Below are 26,414 nucleotides of genomic sequence, written 5' to 3' on the forward strand. Positions count from 1 at the left end.
CAAAGAAAAAGAACATAGGGGGTGATGAATGATTTTTTACAAAAGGTCCTTTAAAACAGAAAAGCATTTGCTGTGCTATGAAGGCACATCATTGTCCCTAGTGTGGTTCAGTTTCTTTTTCAAATATAGGCTTGGGTAAAATGAGTGTCAATAATTTTTCCATAAGGTTACAGAAATGAACAGTATTTTCCATCTTCCTTTAGATAAGGAAGTTAAAGCTAACAACCAGCAACCCCCCCAAGACATTAAAAATAAAAAGGATTCCAGAAAACAATTCACATCTATCTATATGGATTTCAGCACTAGGGGATGTTCTATGGATGGCATCTCAAACTCTGTGATTCAGACCCCCCCAAATCTCTATATTAGGTCCATTTCTCATTCTGTTTCTATTACTGCTGCAGTTCCAAAGCTGTTCAGTAAAAGAAATATCCTTTAAATGTACTGGGAGAGAAGCACTAAGTCAGAATGTGCTGGGTTATAGAATTTTGGACATGCAGAAAGGAGAGAAGGAAGTACAGACTGGTATGGGAACATCCCGAGAGAAAGAGAGGTATGTTTAAGATCAAGGATGAGTTTATTTCAGATGTTTAAAAAAAACTGTATTTGAGAAAAACTGCTGCTATAAAACCTAAATGACAGTTGAGCAAAAATGAAAAAAAAAAAAAATCCCAGACCAATAGATAACTTGGTTAGCATTTGAGAGTATATTTTGTAGGATGTGGGGAGGAAAACAGTGGAGAGTAGATCTTTGGGGTGTAAACCAGATGGGCTTCCCAATTAAATTCTCCTCTAACCAAATATGTACTGAGGCATCAGAAGAAAAGATCCTATAAAATAGGATGATCTCACTAAAACCTTCTTTTGATTGTTGTTCTAAATTCACAAGTGAGACAAAAACATTCAGTTATTCCTCTTTACAGGTTACATATCAGGTTTTCTAAAGACTTAAATAGTTCAGAAGGATTCCTTCATACTGTAACTCCCTTAGGCACAAACTTAGAGAACACTGTATTTCATTTTTTGCCTTTCCCCTAAATCATAGAGATGCACTTGGATGCCATTAGCAACAATTCAAATGGGCTTAAACATTATTCTAATTATAAAGATTGTACGGATATCAGTCACACTTTTCAGCAGATTTGGGAAAAAAAGCATTAAATGGATCTTGTTTGGCTGGCATCACATGTTCATATTTAAGCATAAGCAGATGGAGACATCCATCACCTAATTCTTATTAAAGGAACATGACTATAAGCCAATTAAGGATATAATAATTAGTTCTTCATGCAAAATACAGTGATGGTATAATTTCTGAATCTTAAAGTTGAAACTTTCTACACCATCAGAAATTTCCAAAATGCATTCCTGTATTTTTAATGGCTGCCTGATCACTCACTATGAACCTATAATAATTCTTTGGAAGTAATTTCACCTAACATTCCAAACAAACCCATTACATGAATGGATTACAGGCATTTTTTGAAGTAGTTTGGTTTACTAAACATAGCCAGGATGGTACAAGTTTGTAAGTTTAAATGGCCATAAAGCATTAGACTGATGATTTAATATCTCATAGAGTGGTCAGCAGATACACACTAGGAATCAATATTAGGCAAAGGATACACAGGTCTAATCAACTCCTGTTCAATTCTTAGTGGTATAAGCTTGAGATAGTACCATGTCTCAGTGACTGGGGAGAACAAAGTAATGAGGTACACACAGATTGTTGGTAAGAAAACTGTCTGCCTATGGCTAAAACAAAGTCCAGTGAGTTACAGGGGCAAAAATCTACTCTATTTAACAAAAGATATAGGTAAAATTCAGTTTTAAAGTACATTTTTTAAAGATATAAATAGGGATTTCTTTTAAAGGGAAGTAGAAATTTGTAGTGTAGAAAAAAAACTTTTTAAAAGATGTAACTGGCAAACATAAAACAAAGTATTAATAGTAACACACAGTTTTGGAGAGGCTACAAGTTTGTTTATTTTTCTTAGAAGACAGTTTGGCAGCATGTATTAAAAGCCTTAAAAATGTTCATACTCTTTAATATAGCAATTCCATTTCTAGTATTTTTTTCCTAGAACGCCCACAAGATTAATGTATAAGAATGTTCACTATAGCATAGTATGTAATAGGAAAAAAAAATCTAAAACTACTTAAATTGTTCAGTAAAGGGTTAAATAATCTGTGCTTCAACCATTGTTAAGATGCTATGCAACAACTGAAAAGTATGTTTTAAAAGAACACGCGTTTACGAAAATATGTTAAAAGAATGTATTAAGAAAAAATGCTATAAAACATTTATGATCATGGCTTTATAGGGAAATACATATGCCTGGAAAAAACAGAAAGGCTACATGCCATAATACTAGTAGCACATTTGTAGTTCTCTTTGAAAGGTGACTTTCTGAGAAATATTATTTTTATATTTTACGCTTTTTTTATATTTTCTAAATTTCCTATAATCAGAAAACCAATCCCCCACAATATGATATGATATTTTAAGTAAGATTCATCATTTTTGTACTATTTTTTCTTTTAAAATAAACTTTTAATAGCTTCCCAAACATCTGGCTGAAAAAAAATAAAATAAAATAAAATAAACTTTTAATACAAGAGAGCCCTGTATTTTCCTGAGATAGCATTTCCCCCACATATGGATGACTTTGTAGTGTTGAGGTCACCATTAAGCATTCAGAAAAACCACAGCATCCTCCAAGAAAAAAGTATTTTAAACATTTATATTTATTTATTTAACATCATGACAAGGCTCCTGAGATATATGCTTCTTTTTTTTAAAAAACACTCAAGTAAAAATGTTTCTTGGCCAGGCATGGTGGCTTACACTTGTAAGCACTTATGGAGGCCAAGGCAGGAGGATCACTTGAGCCCAGGAGTTCAAGGCTGCAGTGAGCTGTGATATTGTACCCAGAGCAACAAAGGGAGACCCTGTCTCAAAAAATAAATAAATAAATAAGTGGGGGAGGTGGATAGCAGGATATGTAATAAAGAGAATACACGTAAAAGTAGAATCTTAATTTCTAGAGTTTGGTGGGCTTTTTTGTATTTATATCAAGAAGGTACAATTAAAGGACTCAATTTATAAAATCAAGCCAATAAGTCTTTTAATAGAGAGATGTATAGCTAGAGATCTAGTTCCATTATCACTGTAGCAAATTAATGGTTTATAAACACTTGTAGACATACCTGGCAGAGCAGTTATGAAATCCCTCTGCAACATAGGTTTAAGATATGAGTTTATGTGCCCATGTTGGTAATGACACATTTGGGATATAAGATGTTCCACAAATTCCACTTGATCGGACTCTGACCACTGCTCAAAATACTTGACACACAGTTCCTTTTCCTTTTCATAGCTTGCAGACAGTTTCCGTTGCTTGGGCACAATCATGCTGGAAGTGCCATTGGCAAGCTTTGTCTGTAGAAGGCGAGGATTAAAAGAAACATATAATTAATACTGAAAATGAGGGATATATATGTGTGTGTGTGTGTATGTGTGTATATATATATAAATATAAATAAAACCTCTGATCTGGCATGCTACGTTATATCTATATGATTGAGCCCAGTTTGTTATTCTATTAAATAGTATTTGGAAATTTGTGAATAGCAATTATATGTAAAGCCTCAGAAATACCACAGTTAAGTCAGTAATCAGGTATATTCCTAGAAGACTAAGCATCCATTTCTAAAAGTTCACAGGAAGATATTCTTATTATTTAGAGATACACAGATGATAACTGAAAGTTGAAAGCACATTATTATTATTAATACTAGCAAACAACAAAATTAATTTGCTTTTTCTTGTATATACCAGTTACTGGAAATTTATACAATCACTTGCTCATCACTTGTTTTTTAAGAGTCAAATAAGAAGTCTCCCATGCATCTACAATGTGCCAAACACTGATGTTGGTGCTAGGAATACAACAATGCATAGAAATGACAGTCTTTATCATCAATAACATGCCTTCCAGTGTGGAAGGCACATTAAAAACATAAGCAAACGAGTACAAAATATAATGTAGATAGTGCTACGGGGAAACATAAAGCAGGATGAAGGGACAGAAAAACAGTATATGTTATCGTGGTAGGCAAAATTGTAAGAGGATCCCCCAAGATTCTTGGCTCCTGGTGTACACATACCTTCTCTGCTATTCAAATAAATAGTAATATAGGTACTTGCTGTGATTAAAATAAGCACCCAAATCAGCTGAAGTTAAGGTAGGGAGATTATTCAGGTGAGCCTGATCTAATCAAACGAGGCCTTTAAAAGCAGAGAGGCTTGCGCTGAAGCTGGATCCAGAGGAGAATAAACAGAATATATATGAGGATGTGATCTCCTCTGTATGAAACTTCCTCATCTACATGGCCTTGCTGCAAGTCACTCCTTTTATCTTAAAGCAATTGGTCAACATATTAAGGTTGGGCATCATGATGCATGATATGAAGCATCTGGTTATAGTATATGCAAATGAATAGGCTGAGAAAGGGGTAAGAGACTTTGATGAACATAAAAATTCTACCTGTTAAGAAGAAGTCTGGCTCTGCTAACTGACCTTCAAAACGAAAATATAAAACTATTTGGGAAGTATGAAAAATGTCTCATGGTCATAGTGTGCCTCTGTGAATGCTGGCATAATTGTAAATATCAAACTCCATTTTCTAGGAAGTATTAATTTTAAAGGAACTATGTCTGAAATGGCACTGTCTTGTCAGTCCATTTCTGTTTACATTTTTACTTCTGTCTGGAGTATATTTATGAAGAGTCTCTTATAATTAGCTACATTTTTATGGAAGTCAGCACACAAACACAATCACATTTGAGCACAGGACCATTACTCTATGTTTAATAAATGTACCAATTTTTAAAAAGAGTTTTCTCCAATTGGTTGTAGAAGAGGAAGAGGGCCATGTGGCCAGGAATGTGGTCAGGTTCTAGTTGCAGAGCCTGTGGCTAACAGCCAGCAAGGAAACATGGAGACGTCAGTCCTACAATGGCAAGGAACTGAATTTTGCCAACAAGAATAAGCTGAGAAGAAGATTTCCCCCAAGAGCTCCCAGTGAGAACTCAGTCAACATTTTGATTGATTTCAGACGTGTGATACCTAGAGTAGAGAATGCAGCCATGCTGTGCCAGACTTCTGACCTATAGAACTATATGCTAATAAATGGGTATTGTTTTACTAAGTTTATGGTGATTTGTTATACAACAATTGAAAAAAACTAGTACAGTTTTTTTTAAGTCTAAGCAATTAGATAGTTTGCAGAAAGAGGTGACATTTGAATTAAGACACGAAAGAAATGTGGGAAGTACACATTTTGTTACATGAGGGAAGAATGGTCTAGGCAATAGGAATTCTGAGAGCAAAGATCCTGGGTGGCAGTCTGCCTGGCATGTTAGAGGAACAAGGATTGGTGTGGCAGGAATAGGATGAACAAAGAGAAAAAAGGTTGGAGTAGTAGTCTGGGCCAAATAATCCAGGTCATTCAGGTGTGGTAGCTAATCTCCAAAGATGGCCCTGAATAATCTAGTGCTCCCTCTACACGAATACTGTTTCTCCCATCAAAAGTTGGACTTTTGCCCTAGCCTTTAGAATCTGGGCTTTGACTAATAGAATGTGGAGAAAGTCCCATTCTGGGACTTCTAAGCCCAGGTAGCTTCTGCTTATACCTTTATAGAGACTCTGTAGAGTCACCATATAAGAACCTCAGGCTACTCTGCTAGAGAGAGAAGTATGGAGGATGAGAAGCTACACAGAGAGAGGCCACATGGATAAACACCCAGAAGCATGAGAGTGTCACAATCTAACACCTTTTAAAAGGACCATGGCTGTGTAGAGAATAGAACATAGGGAACTAAATGGAAGTAAGAAGGCCAATTAAGAGACTACTTTAACAGTCCATAGAAGAGATGACAATCTCCTAGACTATAGCAGTAGCTGTAGAAGTGGTGAGAAATAACAGGATTCAGTGTATATTCTGAAGGCAGATCCAACTGAATTCGCTGATAGACTGGATATGGATATGAGGAAAAAAGAGGAGACAAGGATCATACTCAGTCTTGAAGCTGGGAAACACTATAAGAAGATTTAGGAATCAATAGAAACTTTTGGTACTCTGAAGAAAGTACGATTTTCTTTACAGGATAACCACAAATGAGTAAAACTAGGTACTTTTCAAAGTAATTTGATGGATCTTTGGTATATATGCCTATCTGGCAGAGAGATCCATTTAATCATAGTGTTCATTCCTGCTTAGACACACTGTATGTGGAACATGCCATAAAACTGTTCCAAGTTTAGATAATCCACATTGGCTATTTAAGGCACAGGCTTGCCCTATTTTCTCAATGTTAAATCCTATATGCAGAGCTCTTTACAAAGTAAGGATACACAGCTGAAAGTATATTTTCAAGAATGGCGTAATGTCATTCTATGTACATGGAAAGAGCAGACACTGTAAACAGCAAGCCCTTGGTGTTCAGAGCTGGATGTTTTCTACCATAAATGCCACTGTTGTCTATGATGTAGACTAAAAATGATTAATAAGAACCTCCTTGGACACAGGCCTTTGGGGATTTCAGGGCTGCTTTTTGTGTAGGTTATTTGTTTGCATCCCAGAAAAGGAAAACTCATGAAACGTGGAGTAAGATTTACAGAGCTAACAAATATGAGGGTTTATAAGCTTGACCAAAGGCCACTTCTCATCCCAACAATCAAAACCTCTCACTCTATCATCTTTTATATATTTGTTATTTGTCTTTTAAAAGGTAAAAATGAACCTTATTTGGGTGCTAACAGAGTACTGTTTTCTGGTTAAAGCCCAGAAATGCCAGTACCAGAGAACCACCACCAACAAATTAATGAAATGATTCTGCTTATTCTTTAAATAAATTATTTAAATATTCGTCAACAGTGTTTTGCTCTGCAGCCTGGAATAGGGTGCAGTGGCATCATCATAGCTCATTCACTGCAACCACAAACTCCTGGCAAGGGATCCTCTTGCCTCAGCCTCTAGAGCAGCTAGGACTACGGGCATGTGCCACCACGTCTAGCTAATAGTTCTCAATTTTTGTAGAGATGGGATTTTGCTATGTTGCCCAGGCTGGTCTCGAACTCTAGGCCTCAAGTGATCCTAAAGTTTAGCCTCTCAAAGTGCTAGGATTATAGGCATGAGCCACTGTGCCCAGGCCAAACTATAATCATGTGGAATCATGTTTTGTTCAGCAGCTGTCAGACTATTAACAGATAAAACTGCCTAAGGATATAACCAGTATGGTCATTCTACTGCAGGAGCTAAAGTTTAGTCAAGACATTCTTATGCTTTAAATGATCAAATCATAAATGGTACTTAAAATATTTGGCTATTAGAAATGAAGTATAAGCTGAGATTTCATGAATCTATTAATTGTTCTGGGCTATTCTAGCTGCATTTTAGTCACTGCCCCTGAAAATAAGAGTATATTTTTGTGAGGTAGAAACACACATGCCTGCCTGAGACTCATTAACATTTCAAATGAGTTACTCCTAACCACTGCCCCATAGTGTATTGTTTTAAAGGAGCTTTAGCCCTGGAATAAAAAGACCTAGTTTCAAATTCCAGCTCCTCAATTTACTAGCTGTGTGACATGGAATAAATAACTTGACCTTTCAGAGTCTCTGTTTCCCTTATCTGTAAACTGGGGATAATAATAGGATCTACTTCATTGGGGTTTTGTGAGGATAAAATATAAAAACCCATGAAAAGGATGCTTAGCACACCACCTAGCACACAGTAAAGTGCTCAATAAATCGACATTCTTTTTTTTATGATGCCAATTTTAAATACAGTTTTATATATTAACACATTGCATTTTCCACTTACAGACCAACACTTAGACAAAATACTCGTGGAAAAAAAAAAGATGAAGGACTCAGAGTACTGAATTTTAGGACATGGAGTAGTAATCAAGATAGTGTGGCTTTGGTGTAAGAACAAAAGTATAGATCAATGGTACAGAAAAGAGAGTCTAAAAATAGATTCACATGTGGCCAACTGAGTTTTAAGAATGGTACCAAGTTAATTCAATGGGGAAAGGATAGTCTTTTTAAACAAATGATGTTGAAACAATTTATTTGAGGCAAAGTATCATGCTGTTGCCCAGACTAGATAGAGTGTAGTGGCGTCATCACAGCTCACTGCAACCTCAAATTCCTAGGCTCAAGTGATCCTCCTGCCTCAGCCTCCTGAGTAGCTGGAACTACAGGGACACACATCACACTTAGCTAAGGATTCTGTATTTACATGGAGAAGCTAAAATTATAAAACCTCTAAAAAAACTAAAAGAAAATCTTGGTGCCCTTGGGATAGGCAAACATTGAAAAATTAAAAAAGAAAAATCAATAAATTGGCATGTGGCAAAATTTTAAACTTCTGATTTCTAAAAGAAACAGTTAAGAACATAAAAAAGACAAATCACAAACTGAGAAAATATTTGCAAAATATGTATTTGATAAAGGGCTTGAATCCAGAATATATAAAGAACTCTTATAATAAGAAAATAAATAACCCTTGTTTTTTTTTAATGGGCAAAAGATTTGAACAGACACCTCATAAAAAAAGACCCATGATTCATAAATGGCCAACAAACACATGAAACATGTTCAACATCATCAGTAATTAGGGAAATTTAAATTAAAATCACAAGATAGTAATACATGTTTACTAGAATGGCTAAAATTAAAAAGACCGACCATACCAAGTATTGGCAAGAAAGAGGAGCAAACTGGATCTCTCATACATTGCTGGCAATAATGTTTATAACGTTACAACAACTTTGGAAAATAGGTTGACAAGTTTTTTTATAAAGTAAAACATATACTCAACATGAGCCAACAATTCCACTCCTTGGCATTTACACCCTTAAAATGAAACATAGTTCCACACAAAGACTTGTAAATTAACATTTACTGCTGCTGAATTCATAATAATCCAAACTGTAATAATCCAAATACCCATCAAGAGATGAACTGATAAACTGTGATGTATCTGTATAATGGAATAGTACTTATAAATAAAAGTTAACTACAGATACACAAAATGGTAAGGATGAATCTCAAAAACATGCTGAACAAAAGAAGCCAGATATAAAAGAGCATATACTTTATGATCCTACTTGTATGAAACTTTAGGAACAACAAATATAATTTTTAGTGAGAGAAAAAAGATCAGTGGTTGCCTGGGGCTAGATGTGGGGGTGGGATTGGCTGGAAGAGGCCACAAAGGAACTTTCTGAGGCAATGAAAATGTTCTCTATCTTTGATTATTACACAAGTGTATAGATTAAATAATTGTCAAAATTCACTGAACTATATACTTAAAATGGGTGTATTTTATTGTATGTAAATTATATCTTACTAAAGTTGATTTCAAAAAAATTCTAAGGATAGAGTATTCCTAAGAATAAATAATACTCTAACATATATTTCATATATTTCATTAGTAACTAAGATGTTACATTTGCAGAAAATTCCAGAGATAAACGTCTTTGTTTTCAAGCCCCTTTTTTCTACCATTCTCTAACACAGATTTTTCTACAAATGTCTAAAGTAAATGCAGCAAAATTTCAATTTGAGAACTTCTGAAAATCCACAAGGGCGCAATGAAAAAGTACAATTATTAAAAAATCAAAAGGTTGTATATTAGAGGGTATGGGAGAGAGGGTAATGGTTACTGGTGGCAGTAGAATTGATTTGGCTTTCCCAACAAAAGCCTGATGACTCAACCACTACTGTCCAAATGTCTAGAGAAGCTGACAAACAGCCTCAGTTTAATGGTAACACTAAGTTTCCGCCACCCCTGCACATCTCCTCTTCTGCTTTTCTGTTTACAGTGAACAGTTGTCTACAAAAGAAAGAAAGAAGCTGTCAGGTGAAAAACACACAAAATGAAAGGAGTTAAGTATTTATAACTGTCCTCCAGCTTAGTTCTCAAAGGCTAAGGGCTAACATTTTCCCCTTTGAAAAGACATTACATGTACTACTTTCAAAATTACCATGAATTTCTCTGAAGCTGCAGCCTGGGCCTGGAGAGGAAAATACACACTTGCAGACACCAACTGACCTAACCACCAACCACCACTGTAATATTAAGCGTGTTGACTTTGCTAACTATATTATATATAGGTTGGAAAAATACATCACGGACTGGCTGAACTTGATGGTGAAATAACAGATGTTTCTATAATAGTTCATACAAACCCTGCTTTAACCAAAAGGAAAGGTGTGGTAAGTAGAGAAAGAAAAATGTTCCAAACAAAGGATACCATTTAGAACTGGGGCTGCAAGGACTAGATGAAGAAAGTAATTATAACAAGAGAGATGTAAAAGAGAAAAGGGTCTTATTTGGCTTTGAGGAAAGGCTCTGCCATTAGAAACTATGGTAGGGGAAAGGGGACCTAATGATTAAGATGATGAATTAATTCAAGAATAAAATGGGCAAGGGTTGTACAGGGAATGAGGCTGCAGCCTAGGAGGGATAGGTCAAGAATTGCGACTAAGGCTGGAACTTTAGCATTATCAATCAACCAATAACCATTACTGAGTGATTACTCTATTCTGGGCACTTTATCAGGTGCTAAGGAAACCGCAGTGAATATGCATACAAAGTTTCTTGGCCTTCCCTGGAGGGAAGTGGGGGGTGAGGATACAAAGTAAATATGTTAATTTTAGAAATCAATAAAGATTGTGAGGAAAACAAAATAAGATAACAACATAGGGAGTGAAGAGTACAGCCTACTTTAATGGGGGTGGTCAAGAAATGACTCTGAAGGAGGTGACATTTGATCTGAGATCTGAATGATGAGAAGTCAGTCTTGTGAAGATCTGGGGGAAAAGCTTCCCAGATAGAAGGGAGAGTAAGTGCAAAAGTATGTTCAGAAGGAAGGCCAGTGTGGCTAGGGCAGACTGAATAAAGGTGGAAATGCATGGGAAATGAGGTGGTCCAGATCATATAAGGCCCTCTGGGCCACACTAAGGAGTCTGGATTTCATCTGAAGTGTAAAGGAGATCCCCTGGAAGCTCTAAAATAGTCAAGTATGACATCTGATTGTACCTTAGAAATATTTACACTAGCAGCCACATTAAAAATGCACCAGGGGCTGAGGAGGTGGGGAGGGGTTAACAAGAGCAAGTTGCAAAAGCAAAGGAAGGAAGATCAATTAGAAAGCTAATAAAATAATCCAGGTAAGAGGTAATCATGGCTAGGATTAGAAGAGGCAGATTAGGAAGTGTTTAGAAGAAAGGTATTTTACACTCACAAAAATGGAAGAAGGAGAAAGAGCTTGAGACTTTTAAGTTTGGGTTATAGTATACATTTATTTTAGTAAAATGATTTACTTCCTCTAAAGGGCTGATCCTCTAGATATTTAGCCTGATACATTAGCCCGAATGGGGATAAAACCAGGATCCTTGCTCCTATGGCCAGGAGAAACAAGGCAAAACTTGTAAGCGTTTTGCAAAAGAAAGGGAGAGATTTTTAAAGATTTATATTATATTCTCTATAGGCTATTGCTAGGATTTAGTTAAATAAGAATCCAAAAACATTGATTTTAATGTTGTTTTTCATATTATTTTCCCTTGATTTCTTTGGAAAAGCATCTTTAAAAAAAATAAGTCAACACTGACTTGGCTGAATGAGAGGAAATGGGATTGTCTGTTTTGATTAGTATGGAAAGAGAGATAGGTAAGCACACATCGGATGGACATGGTGATGACAGAGAGACCCAGAACAGTTCTAGAATTCCTAAAGAGCTAAGACAGGAAAGAAAAGGAAGGCAGAGATGGACAGAGCCGACTAGTACCCGAGCATCCTTTTACAAGAGGATTCAAGAGAATTTGAAAGAATTTAGCCATAAATTGAACATGCACAGAAAAGGTAATGAATGCTCAAAAGTGGGATCATAACTTTTAATGTTCTAATTTTCAGTTCTTGAACTTTCTAACTCTCAGTGAACAAACAGTGACCAAAGTAGTCCATTATCCTTTTGGGGGTAGCATGGGGAGTGGGAATTCAAATGAAAATGGTGGCTGGATGTACAGAATGGAGCACACATTTCAAGAGAAGTAAACATCACAGTTCTCAGTGGGATTATTGTATTAATATTTTAACAGCTTCTACTAAATATGATTACATATTAGGTGAACTCATAAACATGTCAGATCTGATTAGTGAACATGGAAGACAGGAAGGGGCAGATTTGTCAGCAGAGGGAAAGTTCACGTTATGAATCTCACTGATTTCTAATAACCATCAAGGAAAACCTTACAATCATCCCAATTCTTTTAAATAAAACTCACTAGGAAATGAACTCACACTGTCCCAGTGTATATAATTATTTAAAGATGGGACACTTGCCAACCTTTTTTTATATTTACTAATTATAGGAAAAGCCACACATAAAATTTACCAAAATCAACGCAAAGCCATTTTGATTATTTTCTGATTTTTCACGTAGTTATAGGGACAGGATAGTCGTTTAACATTTTTAGGTTTCAAAACTGAGACTCTTGTTTCTTTAGTGGGCTCCCTCGAGTAACTCTATAGCTTCCAGGGTGATAGGTTCTTTTGTTCTAAACCAAGAAACTCACAGCAGTTTAATTTACTGCTGCATCATTATAGCTACTAACTACACACACCTCCAAGGCTGGTAAAGGCACTGATGTAGACAGTGCCACCTTAAAAGGATTTTTGGATGGGTCCTAGTGATGGAGAAAAAAAGGACATAATGTTTAATTATAAGAAATGATTGAAATAGGCACAGACATACCCTGGGTGCCTCTGCACTGCAGCAAGCTCTAAACTTGTTATCGTTAATGGTTTAAATTTCACTGTGCTAATCATTTCAGGACACAAGCCTTTCTTGATAATCTAATGAATTATTCCAACATCCTTCAGCAAAAAAAAAAAAAAAAAAAAAAAAAATCCTCCATGACAGCACTAATTACAAGACGTTTTCCCAGTGCTTATGTAAAATATGACAGAGCAGCAGCTTAGGGAATTGCAGAAAACTGCTTCTAATTTCCACCGAGAAACTGACAAACACCTCTCTTTCATCTCTCCCAGCTCTCAAGTAAGATTTAACTTTCTCATTTAGTTAATTACCGAGTGAGGATCATCATTTCCCCGGATCGGAGCGGCACAGAGCCTTTATCGTGTTAACTTGTGAACTTGATCGATGGCTGCTGCTAAAACTTAATAACTTCACCCCCTGGCAAATTGTAAGATAAATATAATAGGAGAAACTCTGACAGTAAAAACCTGCCAGAAATGAGCGCTGTGTTTATGTTTCTTTGCAGGCAGCAAAAAAACAACCGACAGCTTATTACTGGTTGCGTGTTACTTATATTTAAAAGACTCCAGGCAGTTAACTTTCTACGTACTGTTAAAACTTTGCTCACAAGATGGGGAAAAATGGGATAAAAACAACAGTAATGCAGACTTGGGGAAGTGAGAGAAAAAGAAATAACAGGGAGAAGGGCAGCACAAGGGAGTAAACACATTGTGTAATAACGTCCAACCAGCTTAAATAGGCATAAAATCCTTTTAAAAGATAATTTGTACTTCTAAGACACTTTACCAACTATACGTAGGAGCAAAGCAAGAGAATTTTGTTCATTCAAATTTTTTCAAGGACCCTGGGTCCATGCCTGAAGGATTCAATTAGCTGCAGAATTCCTAGATCTCTTTTCAAAAACCCCTGCAGCTAGAAAACCATTCACTAACTACACCATTATCATTTAACCCTTTGTGAAACAATGAGTACATTATAGCCAGGAAATGAGTAGCTCAGGTTGTCTAGAACACTTCATTTATCCTTACATTTTCACTTTCCACACCTGGGCTAATCAACCATCCCAAAGGGAATTAGTCTGATGAAAGGGAATTAGTTTGATGGACCAATTGAATCTGAGCTCAGAATTTTAACATTTAACACATTAACTCCCATGTGAGTTGTATTTAACTCACGCTAGTTTTGAGCCTGGAGCCTCATGAAGCATATGTCATTCACACATCTCTTCACCTTGGGAGCCTTGAGAACTATTTTTCAAGTTGCATATAACTCACACACAGAAAACAATAAAAAATAACAACTTTTTCATTAAATTAGGAAAGGTCATTTTGTCTTTAAAATTTTCATTCCATTTTCATAATAAAACACCATGGCCCCAAGGAAAAAAATTTTCTCTAGTGTGGCAGTCAATATGTTCATTGTGGCAAAGGTGGTATCATGGCCTAGTACAGCATGAATGTTATGCTTTTTATAACCAACAATACCAAGGACAATAGACAGGGTATAGCAACAGTAGAATTGCTGCTCACCAATGCCTGTGACCAATAACAGGGCTAAAAACGAATTTGTATATAAATTGCCAAGTCTATCAGATTGAACACTCTCATAGAATAGAAATATTATAAAAAACAAAATATGAATTAAATGTTGGGGAGGATAAAGAAAGGCAGAAAAGATCCTTTAGGACTTAGAGTTGAAGCTTAACTTGTGCAGCTGTATTTCACATTCATCATGTACTACAATAGTGCCAATGAGCTGAAGACTTTGTGCTATAGTCCAAAGTGCCATCATTTTGAAAGATGAAAGGATTTGGAAAACTGAACATTAAAATAGCAAACCAAATTCATATTCTCTACAGGATCAAATTCTGATTCAGTGATTTCCTTTCATTAAATAAAAATTTATTGGGAGGGGAGAGTCAAGCAAAGAAAGATCAATTGATTTTTAAAAATAGCATTCATAATAGACACTGTAAGGCTGGTAGCAGGCCCTCTCCCCTCCCTAGATCAAAAAGAAAAGGCTCACCAGACCAGACCCGCCTAAGACAAACTGCCAGGCCCTGCTAAGAAGAACCACACCCAGATGTCTACCCGGATAAGAATGTTTTGGCTCCTGGGTTCTGCAAATACTGCCATCCCCTCCTATTTCTCAATGACCACCCAAGGTCACAATGGAAAATCCCCAGCTTTTCTCACCAAAAGTCCCTAGCCCGGCCCAAGTGGTATAAAAAGCCTCACCCCCTTCAAACGGACTTGACTTCTTGTCCCCCACCCTTGGGACCCAAGAACCTCGCCCGGGAGTGCTAAATAAAGCGATGTTGTTTGGCCCCACTCTTTCTCTCTCTCTGTTTCTTTTGCCGCTGAAAAACCTTACAGACACATTTGAGAAAATATGAAAAATACAGAAACACAAAGAACATAAAAATTGCCCATGATTTCCACTAACAACAACAGATAATGTTCACATTTTACGGGGTAGATATCTTTCTGGTTTTTACAAAAAAAATTATTAGTCAAATATTTGAAGAATGTGAGGAGGGGAGGGTGTTTCTGTGCCATCTAGAGGATACTTTGTCCATAACATCAAATTAATCAGAATAGGCAAAAGTAATTTCTTTTGCTGAACACCTTAGAGAAGATGGATCTTGGAGGATATAGCATTATAGGTCATTGTGATGGGGAAAGAAGGAGAGGGAAGAGGGGAAAGACAAAAAGGAAGCTGGGGAGTAAGAGGAAAGACAGGGAAGGAAATGAGGTAGAAAAAATAGGAAAGGAAGCAGGGAGAAGGTGCTGGAGCCAAGGCAGAGGGCAAGGGAGTAAAAGAAATGACAAAAGTGACTGAGGAATGGAGAAAGGAGAATGGGAGACTATGCAGTAGGGTAGGTGAGAGATGGGAAAAAGACAGGGGAAGAGTGATAAGCTCATGCCTGTAATCCTAGCACTCTGGGAGGATGAGACGGGAGGATTGCTTGAGGTCAGAAGTTCAAGACCAGCAGAGCAAGAGTGAGACCCTATCTCTACTAAAAACAGAAAAAAATTAGCTGGGCATAGTGGTGCTCACCTGTAGTCCCAGCTACTTGGGAGGCTGAGGCAGGAGGATCGCTTTAGCCCAGGAATCTGAGGTGGCAGTGAGCTAGGCTGACACCACACACTCTAGCCCTAGCCCAGGCAACAGAGCAAAAGACTCTGTCTCAAAAACAAAAACAAAACACACAAAAAAGGATAAGCAGGGCTAGGGAAGAGACCGGAAGGGGAGAGACAGATGATGGCCTAGGGAAGAAATGAAGGGAGGGATAAGTAGGGATGGGGAGATGAGGAGAAATGGTAGTGGTGGTAGGAGAATGAATATAACCAAATGCAAAAGGGACCTAGCATTACCAAGCTCCCCTGCTCTAAGAGGAGTAATATGCTTGCTGGACAAACAGGTCCTCTCCCACACAATAAACAATAAACATCAAGAGGGAGACGAGAAGAAAAACTATTTTTTAAAACCACTACATAATGTTTCAGGCAAAGTAATAAAATTTAATTGTCTGGAATCAGGTTGCTCTTTCTGTATAACTTCCTCAGGTAGAGGTTGCTCATCTCGATGTTAAACAATGTTAATATTACCAAAATAAAATTTCTGTGATGGTGAAAATTTAAACCAAGAGTCTTCTGCCCAGCTACCCCCTCACATCCTCTCTTTATTTAGCATCAGAAAGTTAAGTTTTACCATAAATAATAGGGAATGATGGAGGCACCTGCTGCCATAGGAAAAGCTAGAGACTTAAAACACAACTTTTGGCCGGGCGCGGTGGCTCACGCCTGTAATCCTAGCTCTCTGGGAGGCCGAGGCGGGCGGATTGCTCGAGGTCAGGAGTTCGAAACCAGCCTGAGCAAGAGCGAGACCCCGTCTCTACTATAAATACAAAGAAATTAATTGGCCAACTAATATATATAGAAAAAATTAGCCGGGCATGGTGGCGCATGCCTGTAGTCCCAGCTACTCGGGAGGCTGAGGCAAGAGGATGGCTTGAGCCCAGGAGTTTGAGGTTGCTGTGAGCTAGGCTGACGCCACGGCACTCACTCTAGCCTGGACAACAAAGCGAGACTCTGTCTCAAAAAAAAAAAAAAAAACACAACTTTTGTGTCCTCAATGACTTGGTGAAACTTGCTTCTGCGAAAAGCCTTTGAGAAGCTTTATCTAAAACCTGGATTAGGAAACTACAAGGGTTTTTTTCTTTTTTGGATAGGATCTCAAGCAGCCAACTCAGTTTTCTAGAAGAAATTCAACTCCTTCCAAATGCTTGTTAATGCATGCTAAATGCAGCAAGAAATAATCCTATGAGGCAGACGCACAGGCCTCTCTTAGCTGCAATGAATGAAGTAAATGACTTGTAACTTCTGGAAGTCTTGGTTATCTGCAGGTAAAACTTTAATAACCCTTGGAGCATCAAGGGACTAAAGACATTTCTCTCTGGAATACTTCAGTAATTGTTTTCTTAATTTATCCAGGAAAAGCTTAATTTAGATGCAGCTTTTTTTTTTCTTAAAGCAGAGGTAATCAAAATAACTTGTTCAGATTCACATAAATATGTAGAGTTCGGACCAGATTTCAAAAGGCAGTTGTTATATAAACTGTACAGTTTTTCTAAAATGAAATTCTGGCCCTTTCTCTTTTTAGTGACAATGAAGCTCCAAGTCAATGACTAGGAAGACCAGGACTATTTTGTATAGATGAATAAATGCATTTGCTATAACCAAAAGAGGTTTACATGAGCATCAAGACGGAAAGCCAGCTCAAATGTCTCCAATAATCACCATAAAAAATCTACTATTTACTTGGAGTGTGATCTTTGGTAAGTTATTTAACCTCTCTGTGCCTCATATTCCTCATCTATAAAACGGTGATACTTATAGTATCAGCTAGAACAGTTAATGCTGGGATAAAAATAACATATATAAAGGCAATTAGAAAAGTAACTGGCACATAGTGAGGGCATAAACTGTCATTAAGTGTTAACTAAAAAGGATTACAATCAACAAAGTTGCTGATTAATTAATTAGCTTAATACTTTAATAAATACAATATTCTTTGCTTTTGCAATAATTTTATATCTAGAAACCCTTACTTTCAAACTAGATTTTAAGCCCTGGAGGGCAAAGATTATGACATAAGTCTTTTTTTTTTTTGAGACAGTCTCTCGCTTTGTTGCCCAAGCTAGACTGAGTGCCGTGGCATCAGCCTAGCTCACAGCAACCTCAAACTCCTGGGCTCAAGCAATCCTACTGCCTCAGCCTCCCCAGTAGCTGGGACTACAGGCATGTGGCACCATGCCCGGCTAATTTTTTCTATATATATTAGTTGGCCAATTAATTTCTTTCTATTTATAGTAGAGATGGAGTCTCACTCTTGCTCAGGCTGGTTTCGAACTCCTGATCTTGAGCAATCCACCCGCCTCGGTCTCCCAGAGTGCTAGGATTACAGGCATGAGTCACCACGCCCAGCCTGACATAAGTCTTTGTATCTATATAGCAGCAGCTCCAAAATATCTGGTAAACAGAATTTTTTTTCTTTTTTTAATAAACCACAGCCTACTTCCCAGGTAAACAGAATTTTTAATCCAAACTAAAGGGGTGGATATTGCTTTTCGGGAGTGCCGTTGTAAAATGCCTTGTGGTGTAAACATATTTGGAAAAGGTTGCAATCACTATGTCGATGCTTTGTCCACAGGCACTCAAATTTACCAGTCTAATCCATTTTTGAAGATTGGTTTCAATATTTTCATGTAATAAAATATGTAAAATAGTACTGTGTAACCATTTAAAAATCAAAGCAAAACTGAACTTCCAAAAGGAATTAACGACTGATACTACGTTATGGTTTCATGAAATGAAGTAATTGGAGAAGACAGAAAAGACCAAAAGGAAGACCTCAAAGTATTTTCTACAATATGGAATAAAAGAAATTTGCATATTGCTTTTTTTTTCATTTTCAATCTTTCAGAGCTATTGCTAAAATGTATTCCCATAACACCCAAATTTAGTTAAGGAAAAACAGCAAGGAAATTATCAAAATGGTAACAAGACTCTCAGTATGTTACTCTAATTTTTAAAATCCATTTTATCAATTTAAACTGAAGAGTGAACATCCTGTAGGGCAGAGTACATTTTGCTTCTCTCCGACTTTCTACTTTGTTTTAGTAATCAGTGAAGATAGAGCTAGGGCAGAAACCAGACTAAAATTCTGATGTCATCAGCATCCACCCCTTTTCTCTCATAAATTGGCAGAAAAACTCTTTTACCTTGTAATTTTATTTGAAGGTTATTTATATGTCCCCCACAAGGAAACCATTTGTAGGGAATTTCAGTGACCACAGATTGCAGATTTTTGACCTTTCTGATAAAAAACACTGAATTTTGAGGGTCACAATTTTTTTTTCCCCAGAATGGGACAAACTCCCCCCAGGGGTTTTGAGTATGTGTGTGCTGGGAAGAGAAGTAGAATAAGACAAGGAAAATCAGGAAGACAGTTATCTCCATAATATTTGTGCACTTATTTAGAAATAGGAATTGTATCCTTTCTATGCAGAACTTGGCTTTTCTTAAAGAATGAAATAGTTTCTATGAAGACATTTTCTGGTTTATTAACCAACCTTTTCACTTCACCTGGGTATGGCTTAAGCTTATATCAAACGCTATAAATATGAAACTCAAAGGTACCAACTCTTTCTCATGAAATTTTTCTCACTGTCAAACATTCTGTAGTTATTCTATTTTCATTTTCCACTTAAGGAATACATACCGAAATTTGATGCTTTGGAAACAAACCACTCATGAAAAAGTTTTCTTATACTTGACACAACTGTTTTCACATAGCCCTACAGCAAAAGTGAGGCACCATGATGTAAAAGAGATTTAGGCCCAGTCTAAATCACTAATTAGCTATGTGACCTTGGGCAAGTCTCTACTAGCATGGGACCTCATTTGTAAAAGGAATGAGTGGATGGGATCATCTGAGTCTCAGTATGGCACTTAACACTTTGAGTCTATATAATCTGGTTATATTTTAAGCTAAAACAGAGTTGACTAAATAAAATTAAAACTAGAGATTCATTCTTCACATTTAAAAAGCCATCATATTAGAGTTTAACCATATTCCTAAAATTAAAAAAATATAGTAGCTAATATATGTTTTTTATACTATTGAGGTAATAAGCAACATATTCCATAATCCCAAGAATAAATCAAAACTTTTCTTAAACAATTGAGTTTTTATTGAATTTATAATTGAGTTTTTATCATTCTGAGTGACAGGTACATGGGTAACATTATTATTCTCTTTTCTACATGCTAAAAATATTCTAAAATTAATAATTTAAAACTTAAAAATAAAAAATAAAAAAGCCATATGTGGTGTGTAGTCCTAGCTACTTGGGAGGCTGAGCCAGGAGTTTGAGAATGCAGTCAGCTATGATGACACCACTGCACTCTCTAGCCCAGGTGACAGAGACTTCACTGCCAAAAAAAAAAAAAAGAAAGAGCCGGGCGCTGTGGCTCACGCCTGTAATCCTAGCTCTTGGGAGGCCGAGGCGGGCGGATTGCTCAAGGTCAGGAGTTCAAAATTAATTGGCCAACTGATATATATATAAAAAAATTAGCCGGGCATGGTGGCGCATGCCTGTAGTCCCAGCTACTCGGGAGGCTGAGGCAGAAGGATCACTCGAGCCCAGGAGTTTGAGGTTGCTGTGAGCTAGGCTGACGCCACGGCACTCACTCTAGCCTGGACAACAAAGCGAGACTCTGTCTCAAAAAAAAAAAAAAAAAAAAAGAAAGAAAGAAATTAAAAAAAAATTTTTTTTTAAGTTTTAACATTTTTTATATTTGACACTAGGATGTGAAGCCCTAGTAATGCCTTCTTGAAATTTTCTGTCTCAATATGCCTCATTTCTTTCACAGTTACTCTCTGGATAATTTCCCCATCCATCTCTTCTCATGGTTCCCAGTATTTAAGAAAAAGGTTTTCTAGAAAACTGCCAATAAATGAATGTACCTCTTTATTAAAGGCCTCTTTACTTCGCATGGTGGCAAAAAATTATATATACCAACTGGTCTTATTTTGGGCCAAATCACAGTATAGTCATGCACCATGTAATGATGTTTCAGTCAATGACTGTTCATACAGTGGTGGTCCTGTAGGATTATACTACTGTATTTTTATTATATCTTTTGTATGTTTATATATGTTTAGATACACAAATAGTTACCATTGTTTTACAATTGACTACAATACTTAGTACATTAACATGCTGTATAGGTTTGGAGCCTAGGAGCAATAGGCTATACCATATAGCCTAGTTGTACTAAGTAGGCTATACCATCCAGGTTTGTGTATGTACACTCTATGATGTTCAAATGATGACAAAATCGCTTAATGATGCATTGCTCATGATGTATCACCATCATTAAGGGACACATGACTATAGTAGGGCTACAAGAAGAGTCTGCAAATAGATATGAAAAACCTACTGGAATCTTCTCAAAGCTTTATCAAGGTTGTAGTGGTCACAATCAGATGGCTACTGTTCTTTGCCAGTATAATTTTCAGCATTGTAGGCCATAGCCTCTGTACTATGGAGACTTTTTTTCTTTAAGATTCCAAAGGCCATCAAGTGTCCTCAAGGTCAAGATGGCATATTATCTACTATATTTAAATAAATATGGACAAGCACTGAGCTTTGATTTTCATTTGAAAGAATTAAGTTCCACTGGAAGTTACAAGCAGAATTTGAAGCATCATCTTCCATGGTGATAACACTTTTCGACAGTGAGCAATCTACTGGTAGTGTGAACTACATTGTAAGTAAATAAGGATGAAAGAGTGGGCTAATATCAGAATGGACATTAAGAGAACGGCAGTGAGAATGGGGCGGGGGTGGGGGGGTGGGACCAAAGAATCAAGACGTTCTGGAGGATGTATTCTTAAGGATAATGCCAAGGAGCCAGGGCATTACTTCTGGAGGAGATAATCATTTCAAAGGTAGTACTGCACAGTGTCAGGCAAGCCCAGGTTCATGCAAACTGCCTGTCATACACAAACTACACAGACCTGAGCAAGCTAGTTACCCTCTTTAAGCCTCAATTTTTTTCAAATGTAAAGTACAATAATATCACCAATTTCCTAGGGTTGTTATAAAAACATCATGCCAAATTCCCCACAAAGGGGAATTATGAATTGAAATACTTTTTAAATATGCTAACTTGTGTGAACACCATTAGCTGATAGGATTAGGGATAGAACTGTGAAGAAAACACAGAACATTTAAGATGTGATTTAGATTGTAAGAGCAGCTAACTAGAGCTAGGCTAAAAGGCTTTGGGAAAATCAGAGGAAACTTCAACTTGGGGAATTTTTTTGTATATAGGGTAATTTCTCTATACATCTATGTCAATATATCTCACTCCATATATTTTAATAAATATATTGAGAACCTTTCATGCACAAGTGCTGTATTAGACAATGCAAAGGTCATACTGATGGCAATATTGACAAGTTGATTCTAAAATTTATATGGAAATGAAAATGGCCAAGAATAACTACTCTTGAAGAATAACAACAAAGCTCTCCAACTTACTAGCAGAGTTCAAGATTTTGATAAAAGACCCATACGTATATAGTCACATAATTTACGACAAAGAAAACAATTTAGTACAGTGGGAAATATACATTTCGATAAATGGTGCTATATTTATATTTACTGGGTATCACATTGAAAATAAAGAATTCTTACCTCTACCTTACACCATATATAAAACCAAAATGGACTGTAAATCTAAACATGAAAGGTAAAACAATAAAAATTTTAGAAAAACTATAATATCTTCATGACATTGGAAATAGGAACAGATTTCTTCAGGAGAATGTAAAAATACTAACTATATATGGCAAAGATCAATAAATTGGACTATATAAAAATTAAAACCTCTGTTCATTTCATCAACAGACATCATTAAAAAAGTAAAAAGTCAACACAGAGTAGGAGAAAATACTTGCAATATGTACATCAAAGAATTTGTATCAAGAATTTATATAGAGGCCGGGCACGGTGGCTCACATCTGTAATCCTAGCACTCTGGGAGGCCGAGGCGGGTGGATTGCTCAAGGTCAGGAGTTCAAAACCAACCTGAGCAAGAGCGAGACCCCATCTCTACTATAAATAGAAAGAAATTAATTGGCCAACTAATATATATAGAAAAAACTAGCCGGGCATGGTGGTACATGCCTGTAGTCCCAGCTACTTGGGAGGCTGAGGCAGCAGGATTGCTTGAGCTCAGGAGTGTGAGGTTGCTGTAAGCTAGGCTGATGCCACGGCACTCACTCTAGCTTGGGCAACAAAGCGAGACTCTGTCTCAAAAAAAAAAAAAAAAATTTATATAGAGAATTCCTACAAATCCTCACAAAAAATACATAAAACCCAGTAGAAAAATGAGCAAAGACTTGAACTGCCATCCAAACGGCCAATCAACATTTAAAAATATGCTCAATTTTAATAGTGTTTAGGGAAATTTAAATTAAAAACACAATGTGACAATAATGTGAATATACTTAATGCTACTAAACTGTGCACTTGGAATATGTTAGATTTTATGTCATGTGTTTTTAACCACAAGTAAACAAACAACTCAAAACATGATATGTGATACTACCATATATCACCAGAATGCTCCAATGAAAAGCCAACACCAAGTGTTGGTTGGTGAGGAAAAGGAACAATGGAACTCTCATTCACTGCTCTATAAATTGGGAAATTTAGAAATTTCAATTCCTCTCCTAGTTACATATTAATTTGAATACATTCATTGTATATATTCATGAAAAGATATATATAAGAATTTTATGGTAGTCATCAAAATCTGAAAGAAATCCAATGTTCACCTACAGTAAAATGGATAAACTGTGGTATTTATTAATATGTATAATGAAACATTACATATCAATGAGAATAAACAAATTACAACTATATGCAACAATATTAATGACTCTCAAAGACAGTGAAGTAATTCACATAACAAAAATAAATGCTTATGTAGGGTTCCATTTATATTAGGCTCAAAAATAGGCAAAACTAATATATGGTGTTAGAAGTGAGGATAAAGGTTACCTTTGGAAGGGTAGTGACTTGAGAGCAGCAGTGGGCTCTAGTAATGTTCTTTTTTATTTCTCTTTTTAAAATCTGGGTGGTGATTATACAGGTGTGTTCACTTTGCAAAAATATACTGAATCAAATTCAGTATCTCCTGAATACTGTGTTAGGAAGAGATGATTATATTCATAAAGAGGGAGACAAAGGTGAATAAAGTTCTGTTTTGTTACAGACAGGCTTTCCCAGCCCTTATTTTCTGATATGAAAGGGAACATGGACTTCCAATAAAAAAGGTTGAAATTTTTGCCACACAAGAGCCTGAGCCTCTATCTTCACTTTCAACCCTGTGGCCACATACAGACAATTGTTCCCATATGCCGCCACTCTGAACAAGGTTAGAGCTCCCTCTAGCACTTTTAACTAAGGAAACACCACAGGCCCTTACAGAGCTGACACAGTTTGGTGCTGCCCACAGTTAAATGCAATATGGCGATTTTTATTTTTAATTTGCTTTAATTGTTGCTATGATATGAATAATTAATAGGCTGCCTATGCCAGTTTTGTAAAGTTCACAGTATAGAAAGCCAGGAGAGAAATATCTACTTAGAAAGGAGGCTTAAAAATGGTTATAACTGCTATAATATTAGAGAATTCCAAATGTTTACTCATGATTTGTGGCAACATTATGTTCCACCAACAAACATGCTACCAAGCACTTCCTACTAAAATATCTTTCTGTTTTCATCTATTTTCTTCTTCATGACTTCATAACCACTGTACCTATAGTACTGTATAAGAGCCAAGTAGGTCAGTGTTAAGAGAACTTTGCTCTTTGGTGGAGAATAGAAAGGTTTGGATGTAAACATTTAACCTAGTTCCATTCATTCTAAAACAATTATTTATTAGCATTAAATAATCCCCTAGACAAGAGAGACCTATTCAATTTAGAGCTTGTATTTTTCCCCCATGTTTGTAAACTGCCTTTTCCACAGGCACCTTAACCATTGGAAATTATGATGATATCAGTGCCCTCACTTAACAATGTCTATTTCACATTTGGATATCACCAGAAAGTACAATTTAGTTATAATGTTGTAATCCTATACAATTAGACAGAATTTGGGCATATGCTAAAAGTTCAATAATTATAATATATACAACCATTCTGGCTGGGAATGCTGCCAGAAATAAAAGGGGTTTCATTTTTCATGGTTGGATTTCAAATCTTTCCCATCCCAAAAGAAACACGGCTTTTCGACACTCTTGTTCAAATCAATACACATATAAAACCAACTAATTAATAAGTTCCTTGAATCAAGGAACTTGATAAGAAAGAAAAATGAGAGAAAGAAAACAAAGAGAATGTAAAGAGTCACCTTTAAGGTAAATTCATTTTAGGGAAAACTATTATGTGTTGTTCGATTTTCTGTATTTTCAAGATTAAGAAAATATTTTTTGAGTTATAATCTAGCAAACATTTCCTATCAACTTTTTATTTAAAGCATATGGGTCCCTCAAAAAATATGTCCATAATTAAAGGAAGCTTTAGTAATTTCCTAGGGAAATGGTTACCATTTCATTTTTTAGCACGTGAAATGAAGATTAATACAAGTCAGTATTGCCTTCTCCTTTTGTGCTCTGGTTACAGACAAGCACTATTCTGCCAAAGACAGTAAACCATTGACATCAGTTCTAGATCTTTCCAGTACATATCACTAGACCAAGATGCAAATTTACCACCTTCGTTTGGTTTTGTATTATGTCTGCTGGTCACATTAACACGGTCACACTCATTCTAAGAGCAGCTCAAGCTAGGGGTGAAATACTGTGTGAAAACAGTTATTCATTAGCCTGCTGAGAACCTCAATCAGGAGCTGTGTTTTTCCTAAGACAGGATTCACTGCAGCTTCTCTTTCAATTCACCCGTCTAGTATCTGGTGGGAGTGGTACATCATGAACTAGAACAAGAATGACAGATCTAAATTAACACGACAGAAAAGCTATTTGATGCTGTCTCTTGGTTTTTCTACTTCACTCTCTTTTGTGGCCTCCAATGGCTTCAGAACCCTGGCATTAATTAAGCAACAGTTTTATTACACACAATCAAAGCCTGAAAAGAAAAGCCTAACAGACAGTAAGAGGAGATCACAAGGTTCAATTAACAGTTTTACTTTTTTGTGGTTGCTAATTGAGGTATTTTTAATTTTTATCATCTTATGTAGAATGCTGAAAAGGAAAATACAGTAGTAAGTGCAAGAGAATAACAAACCTAAAATGTACTACTGTATCATGATTTTTCTTTTTATAACCAATTTGCCTACTTTTGTGATTTCCAACTCCTGGCTAGTAGTTATTAATAGTAAATGGTTAACATTTAATAGGCACCACAGAGAGCATTTCAGATAATCCCCCCCATCTGCAACATTTACCCTA

At 36.4% G+C, this 26,414-nt stretch overlaps 1 protein-coding gene across 10 annotated transcripts in view; it reads right to left on the minus strand.

Annotated features, from left to right (window-relative positions):
* The window catches only part of BTRC (beta-transducin repeat containing E3 ubiquitin protein ligase), a 185,743-nt gene that overhangs the window by 35,298 nt on the left and 124,031 nt on the right, over positions 1-26,414 (minus strand). For all 10 annotated transcript variants that reach the window (XM_076009832.1, XM_076009836.1, XM_012769203.2 and 7 more), the window contains one exon: positions 3,211-3,442. In XM_076009832.1, the coding sequence (XP_075865947.1) occupies positions 3,211-3,442 (232 nt within the window). The remainder of the gene's footprint in view (positions 1-3,210; positions 3,443-26,414) is intronic.

The sequence above is a fragment of the Microcebus murinus genome, chromosome 14 (genome assembly GCF_040939455.1).
Source record: "Microcebus murinus isolate Inina chromosome 14, M.murinus_Inina_mat1.0, whole genome shotgun sequence".
NCBI classification, from domain to species: Eukaryota; Metazoa; Chordata; class Mammalia; order Primates; family Cheirogaleidae; genus Microcebus; species Microcebus murinus.